Source organism: Helianthus annuus, chromosome 8 (assembly GCF_002127325.2).
Source record: "Helianthus annuus cultivar XRQ/B chromosome 8, HanXRQr2.0-SUNRISE, whole genome shotgun sequence".
Classification (NCBI taxonomy): domain Eukaryota; kingdom Viridiplantae; phylum Streptophyta; class Magnoliopsida; order Asterales; family Asteraceae; genus Helianthus; species Helianthus annuus.
The window spans coordinates 102,907,473-102,915,152 of record NC_035440.2 but is presented as its reverse complement, the minus strand read 5'-3'; the positions used below and the strand labels follow the sequence as shown (position 1 = coordinate 102,915,152).

At 38.0% G+C, this 7,680-nt stretch overlaps 1 protein-coding gene across 2 annotated transcripts; it reads right to left on the bottom strand.

Moving 5' to 3' along the window:
* Nucleotides 1-355: 355 nt before the first annotated feature.
* Nucleotides 356-7,469, bottom strand: LOC110873545. 2 transcript variants are annotated; one of them, XM_022122483.2, is made up of 9 exons: nucleotides 6,744-7,469; nucleotides 5,795-5,924; nucleotides 5,169-5,665; nucleotides 3,846-3,926; nucleotides 3,658-3,756; nucleotides 3,243-3,359; nucleotides 3,091-3,174; nucleotides 1,378-1,449; nucleotides 356-771 (listed from the first exon to the last, which is right to left on the bottom strand). In XM_022122483.2, exons 1-9 carry the CDS (start codon nucleotides 7,065-7,067, stop codon nucleotides 502-504), a joined length of 1,674 nt encoding a protein of 557 aa, XP_021978175.1. In that variant the 5' UTR covers nucleotides 7,068-7,469; the 3' UTR covers nucleotides 356-501. The 2 variants fall into 2 exon arrangements, with proteins under 2 accessions (XP_021978175.1, XP_021978176.1); XM_022122484.2 differs by having other exon boundaries at nucleotides 3,243-3,356.
* Between the last annotated feature and the right edge of the window lie 211 nt (nucleotides 7,470-7,680).

Here is a 7,680-nt window from a genome sequence, read left to right as displayed (position 1 = left end):
AGAACTCCACCATGCCTCAAAAATCACCGGCCATTTTAGGCGCATTAGTTGTGGATGAGAGAACTCCACACAAACTGCACTTGAGTGAGAGCAATCCAAAGATAACCTTCCACCTAGAGCGGATAATGTCCATGAGGCTACCCGGCGCTCTCATTCAAGAACGCGTAACTGAAGTTTCAAGTTGGGTTGCACTCGTTCAGGAACGCTTAACTATGAAGTTGCCCACAATAAACTCACAGCTTTGCTTCTAGTTAACGAAGTCATATCTTGCGAGCAAAGCGAAAAAATATTGTTTGTACGAGTAGCTGGATGTTACCCTTCATGCCCGCTAGCGACTTGAGTACACTATTACCGCTTTCTTTTCAAATTTTTCATCAACATTTTGGCATCATCATAATTATACACATTTTCCACCCATTTTGCCAAATTTTTATAGCTGCAACAATTTTCAAAACTACAAGACTACAAGTTATCTACATCTAGAATAGATTATCACTAGTATCATTGAGACATCCGATTCCATTGCTTTTTGCCGCCCTTTTTCTGCGGTAACTTAAACGGGCTCCAACTTTTCCTACGCTTGGAGGTTTCACAAAATAAACCGGAAGCTAACGCTTGTTGTAGCCATAGCTCGAATTCTTCTTCTTCGTCGGTCATTTCTGCATCTAAATCCCATGGATATCTGCTCGAGTTTGCCCGTTGACTTTTCTCTAGCCCCACCATGTTTACGTGAAAACTTGGACGATGTGTGTTTGGCCTACACGCCATACCCTGCACACACAAAACATTTAGCTTCTTACGTTCTCAAGTATTTAGGAGGCGTTTGGCAATGCATTTTGAATGTGATTTGATTTCATGGTTCTCAAGTTTTGGTTTCTAGTGTTTGCGTGATTGGCAATATCAATTAGAGGTGCACAAACCGGTGAATTTCCATAACTGGTTATGGCGGTTAATTTCACCTTTTTACTTTAACTGGTCTGGTTAATCACGTAAACCGGTTCGGTTAATAACCGGCTATTTTCGACTAATTAACCGGTTTGCCTTTTTTTAATTTCTTCCGTTTTTTTCGGGTTAATAATTGGTTCCTATACTAAATATCTATAACCGGTTACTGACCGCCGGTTAAAATTAACCACTAACCAGTTAATGTTCTACCGGTTAATAACCGGTTCCGCTTTGCCCACCTCTAATGGCAACGCCGATACGATTATTTAGGAATTAAATAATTAGTTTCGGTTATATAACCACAAAAGTAATTTTCATTATTTGATTATTTACGTGTCGTTCAACATGTAAATCTCAATAACGACAAATCTGCAATTCTGCATAAATTATCAAAAAAAGAAGTAATATACATAAAAATTTGTAAGTGCAGACCTGACAAATGGCCCATTCTGAAACATCAAATATTCTGCTCTCGGCACAAACAAATGCACGCGGAATTTCCACCTAAATTGAATTTTTAACAATTAGCAGACTATGGATAAAAAAAAAAGTTGTAAAATATATAAATACTACCTCATTCATGATATGTACAATTCATGTAGATTTTAATTAGCAGCATGCCAATCTTACCCTTAATGCATTGAATATAACAGCTAAGTTGGCGAAATTGTTTGATTTAGTGATAGGGTTAACTAAGGGTAGAACAGGAAATTAGTACATTATACACCCTCCATCCCAAATAATTATCATTTATCACCCACAAACAAAAACAAAAACAAAAAAAAAAAAAAAAAAAACAGAATGAAAATATGTGCAACAAATGCAATTTTCAGGTAATGAAATGTTAAATTTACCCTGAATGTATTTAAGATATGGTGCAAACAAGCCGATCCCAAGCTCGGCTCAGTTCAAGCCTATGTTTTTGGGCTCGAGCTAAGCTCATATACAGAAAATAAAGTTTGAGATTGGTTCGGCTCGAGCTAATTTGAGAAAAACCTTAAAAACGAGCCAATGCTCCGGCTTGAGCATAGTTATCGATAGCGAATAGCGGTCAATAGTGATAGACAACCTATATGCTACGTAGCGATAGCGATGAAATAGCGCCCGCTATTTCATGTTTAGCGATAAGGTAGTAGATAAATTAAAAAATAAAAAATAGCTATCCATATTATATATATGTATTTTATAATGTTAATTTTGTATTTTTTATGTATAAATTAAAAGGTTTAAGGACCAAATGTAAACTTCTGAAGATAGAGGGGGTTAAATGTTTAAATAGACAAACTATCTTTACACTTTTTAAGTAAAAAGCTACCAGTTATAGGGACTGAATGTAAACTAATGAAAGATAGAGGGGTTAAATGTTTAAAAACCTAAACTTATAAAAACTCTAAAAGATTAAAAACGCAAATACGCAGCCGCTGGTCTTCTTCTTCCCCCTTCTTCCTGGTTTCCGGCTGAAGGCAACACCATCGCCGGATTTTGTAGACGCAGATACGCAGCTGCTGGTCTTCTTCTTCCCCCTTCTTCCTGGTTTCCGGCTGAAAGCAACACCGTCGCCGGATTTTGTCGCCAGATTTCACGTCGGAAGCCGCTATATCGTCGATATAAGGTTGATATGTACCTTGTGGCAACATATGGCCGCCACGCCACGCTATTCGCTATAGCGGCCGGCCGGCCGCCATAAGCGCTATCGATAACTATGGGCTTGAGCTTGTTAAACGAGCCAAAGCTCGGCTCAAGCTCAACTTGATATTAATTAATACATAGGAGTCTAAAAAGAGTTAACTTGAAACTATACACACGGCTCACTAAGGCTTGACGAGCCTAAGCAATCTTCCTATTCAAGGCTTGATAAGTAAACAAGCTTTGTTTGAGGCTCGGTTGGGCTCAGGCCCGATAAGGCTCGGCTCGTTTCAAGCTTCTTATCGATCCGATCTCGAGTAGCTCGCGACCGGCTTGGCTCGTTTGCACCCCGAGATATCATTGACTTGCCATAGTTATGATATATTTGCTTAATTTGAGTTACTAATTCAGTTATGTGATACAGTTCTTGATTCATTTATTAACGGTTAACACAATTAACTGATTATGTTTCAAACAATCAAAAATTAAATTAAATAAAAGAAACAAGGATCTCCAAACCTTCTGAGGTCGATCAAATACGAGTGAGCCTTTGTATTCTACCCACCCATCACCATCTTTAGCTTGATGATATTGACAACAATCCTGAAACAAACACATTATTTTAATAAATAATAAGGAAAATGATTTAACAGCCTGAATTAAGGGCCCACCTGACACCATCTTGCCTTTGACTTGGCCCTATTCGTACATATCCATATATGCGAATGACCACATTTTGTGCAATGTATACGTCTTGATTCCTCAGAGCAGTATTCGGAGCTTTCCTGCTATTTAGTGAACATAACCAGCTATTAGATGACAATAATGGATATAAAAGAAATTAATTCAGAATCGATTAAGAATTTTTTTTTTTTTTTTTGCATGAAGAAAAATCATTTAAATTAGTAATCATTAATTTAAATGATTTTTTTCATGCAAAAATCAATTCTTATCAACTATGTGCTAATTCTGTGAAAGCCCACAGGGTCTACTAAAACATTTTTTCTGACCTAAATACGTAAACTATATAACCACCTAATTGTCCGACAAAAACTAGATGCAATTCTATACGGGTTTAACATATACCTGATGAGAAGTACTTGGAGACTTATGAGACAGACTCTTAGATTCTTCCTTTCTCAACTGGTCATCATAATCTCTTTTTTTTACGGAATCAGAAAGAACCTAACCGTAATGCCACATCAGTTGCATCTAGGTATAAAAATATTTACCAAAAAAATAATGATAATAAATAACAACGTTTAGATGCTTACCTCGTATGCACATTGAATCTTTTTAAAGGATTCACTTGCAAGTGGACTTCCCATGTTTTTATCAGGGTGCACAAGCATGGCCTGAGAAGAGGGGTAAAATATTAATCGAAATATGAGTAAAAGAAGGGGTAAAATTGGATAATTAAAATCAGATAATCAGCTAAAATACAACATGGTGTGGCGAAAGTAGGGATGAGCTTGGTACCGAACCGTACCGTACCAATCCCGAAAATTGCAAAAAATGGGTACTGGTACCGGTACCAAAAGTGCTCGGAACGATACGGTGCGGCATTCGAAGGTAAATCAACCCAAAATACCGGTACCGTACCGAAAGTACCGATCCCGAAAATGGCAAAAGGTGGGTACCGAATTGGTACTGAAAATGGCCCGGTACGATTCGGTACCCGGTACCGGTTCGGTTTCTGCACCGGATACCATTTTCTCATCCCTAGGCAAAAGTGGCTGGAGATGCTTCTGTTGTATGGAGTTGTAATAATCATATAATCAGATGATTTGGTGTTTCACAAATTCTGATTATTTAAATAATCATAGATAAAATGACCAAAAAAGACTTTCGTGAAAAAGAAAAAAAAATGGGAGTAGAAGTCTGAAATTTCAACTAATTATATGTTTTATTGCAGCTGGTATGAAACTCATTATTTGACCCGTAATAATCAGACGCAGATGTTGTTTATCCAAACAACAATATAATTGATCATTTTGAAGTCGCAATAATCTTAGATCAGGTTCAAAACACAAATCCGAACAGCGAAATAATCAGATGATCAGAAGCCAATTTGTAGCAAAAGGCCAAAAAGTGTTTAGATGTGCTTCTATTGTAGGGATGAGCATCTGGTACCGGGGTACTAGTACCGTACCGAGCCATTTTCGGTACCAACTCAGTACTCGCTTTTTGCGTTTTCCGGGATTGGTACTTTCAGTTCGGTACTTTGGATCAATTTACCTTCGAATACCGGTACCGTACCGTACTGGCCACTTTCGGTACTGGTACCAATACCCACTTTTTGTGTTTTCCGGGATCGGTACTTTCGGTTCAGTACTCGTACCAAGCTCGTCCCTATGCTATTGTATGGATGTAATAATCATACAACCAGATGTTTGGGTGTTTGGCAATTTCTGATTATTTAAGGAATCCATAGATAAAAAGACTATAAAGGACATATTTTCTGAGAAAGAAATAAGTAATTCTTTTTACAAAATCTTTTTTTTTTCTTTTGCAAATAGCACGAAACTCATTATTTAACCTCTAGATAAACACACAATCAGAAGAAAAAAATTTATCTATCAAAAGCAGCATCATACCTTTTTCCTATATTCCTTCTTCAACAACACGGCATCAATTTTCTTATACCGAGAAAAATCCAACGCTTCATAATGATCCAAACATCCAAGAATCCTTTTCATCTCTTTAATAGCCTCTCCGTCATCTTTGACCACAGGGACAGTCAACGATTCCTTTTGTTTATTTTCAACAGTTTCGGTAGCAGCCGGTTTGCTCGTAGATTTATACGAGTGCACTTTTTCGGGTTCGTCATGCGGAATTGAAAACTCACTCTCTGCCACAAACTCATCATCGACAAATGATTCGGGTATTTTCGGTTCTTCAACATGTGTTTTTTCGTTTTCGCTCAAATTATCACTCCATTGAATCATGCAGTTTAACGCATCATTTGAGAGAAAAGCGAGGTTAATTGATACAAAAACTCCCGACCAACCAGCTTGATTTTTTACAAAATAAAGAGCGTATATTGTCGCCATTAAAATCACCAATCTTGCATGGTTTAGGGAGAACACGTAACCTGCAATACGTAATAGATATGTATCACAAGGTTGAACGCGTGACTTACGTTGCGACATATCTCTAATGGATCAAAGGGGTTGCGTATCATTTATCTAAATTGTAAAATTAAGAAAATAGTAAGACTAACCTCCAACGATAAATAATAAACCGGTAGTCCAAAAGTTGGCGTACATCCATAGTACTAAAATGGCGAATAACCCTACAATAAATAGACCGGGTGTGTATCCCAAGTAGTGCACTGCACAACCGGCAGCTCCCTGAAAAAATGTAGTTCGCAATTGTTACCGCAAATTGGACCAAAATTACCGTACTAAGCTTAGTAATCATGACTTGTGCATCAATAGATGGGTTGATTTGGGTAAAAGAAATTTGCATTCGGGTTGATCTGAGCCTACTCAAAATTTACAACGGGTCAATTTGGGCTGACTTAAATTTTAAAAAACGGGTCAAAATGAGTGCCGCTTAAAACATTTGCTAGCTTAAAATGGGTCCAATAGGCGAGCAACACCCATGACCATTGTTTGTCACCTCCACCATCGCAACAGCCGCAACCACCGTCATCACCACCACCGCTGCCACCACCACCGCCATCGCCTCTTCCAACCTCACCGTCAACACCACTGCTGACATCACCATTGTTGCCGCCTCCTCCGCTAGGGTCTTCACCACAGCCGCGAATACACGTCGCCACCAGCAACGATAAATATAGATAGGGTAAACTCATTTCAAACCCAAGCTAATTTTGGTCCAAACCTATTTTGACCCAAACCAAAGTGATAGTTCTTATAATGGCCCATTTTGACCCGAATTCAATTTCACTCGAACCCGTTTTGACCCGAACCCAGTCTGATCCAAAACCAAACCCGACCCATAACATAAAAATTGATAAGACATATTAAAATGTTATATGATGAAACAACCACAAAAGAGAGTATAAATATCAGGTTAAATTCAAAAATGCCAATGCACAAACTGATCTAGTAATCTGTATACAACATAATATCAATACATATAATATTCAATATATAAGTCAAGATTCAACAAAAACATCACAAACAAATGATTAATAACCTTACCATACTAACAAGAACATAAACCAAGCAAGAAACCGAAGTCAAGCTAAGAAACCAGCTCCAAATAACAATAAGCAGCGCGACGGTCCCCAACCCGAAAACCGACTTAAACCCTCTAAACACACACTCTTTCCACTGAACCAACAACAAACACAACCACCCACAAAGTCTCCCACACCCATAACAAACCCTAGGCCAATGCAGCCCAACAAAAACTTCAACTTTATTAACTAACCCACCAGCAGCTTTCACAGCCACTGCAGAACAACAATAACCCTCCAAGAATACCCACTTCAACCCTTGATTAACCAACCCAATATCTTCCATAATAATTGATTCTAACAACTTCTGTTAGTTAAAGATTCAAGATTATCCATAAAGGTTGAAACTTGATGAAAATAAAGTGTGAAAGAGGGTGTGATGAGCATGAAGTAGCTTCACGTGTACGTTTTGGAAAAGAAAACTCTTTTTTTTTTTTTTGTTTGAAATTGTGCTTTTTGAGTGGTGTGAAGACTGGTTTTTTTGTGGGTGTTTCGGGAATTGGATTGGCGAGGGTTGAATTGGGGATTTTGGGTGTTGAGAAGTGGGATTGAAGTGGGGGATTTGGATCGGAGGTGGGTGGATTGGGTGGGAATCTTTGTGGTGGAACCCTAATTTTTGTTGTGGAAAAAGAGTAGAAAAGAGACTAGGAATTGGGGTTTGTGTCATGTGGGAGAGAGAGAATTATTTGAATTTAGATTACATACAACTGATAAATTTCGGGGTGTTTGGAGTGGGCTTGGAAACCCAATCTGTTAAGACACGAACCTCAAACAAGTAAATACAAACACGGCATGAGATCTTATCGTGTCAGATTTTTGAAACACGAACATGAACCTGTTAATAAACAGGTTACATGAAACGATCTGTTAAGACATGAAAAAAATAACAACGTATCATA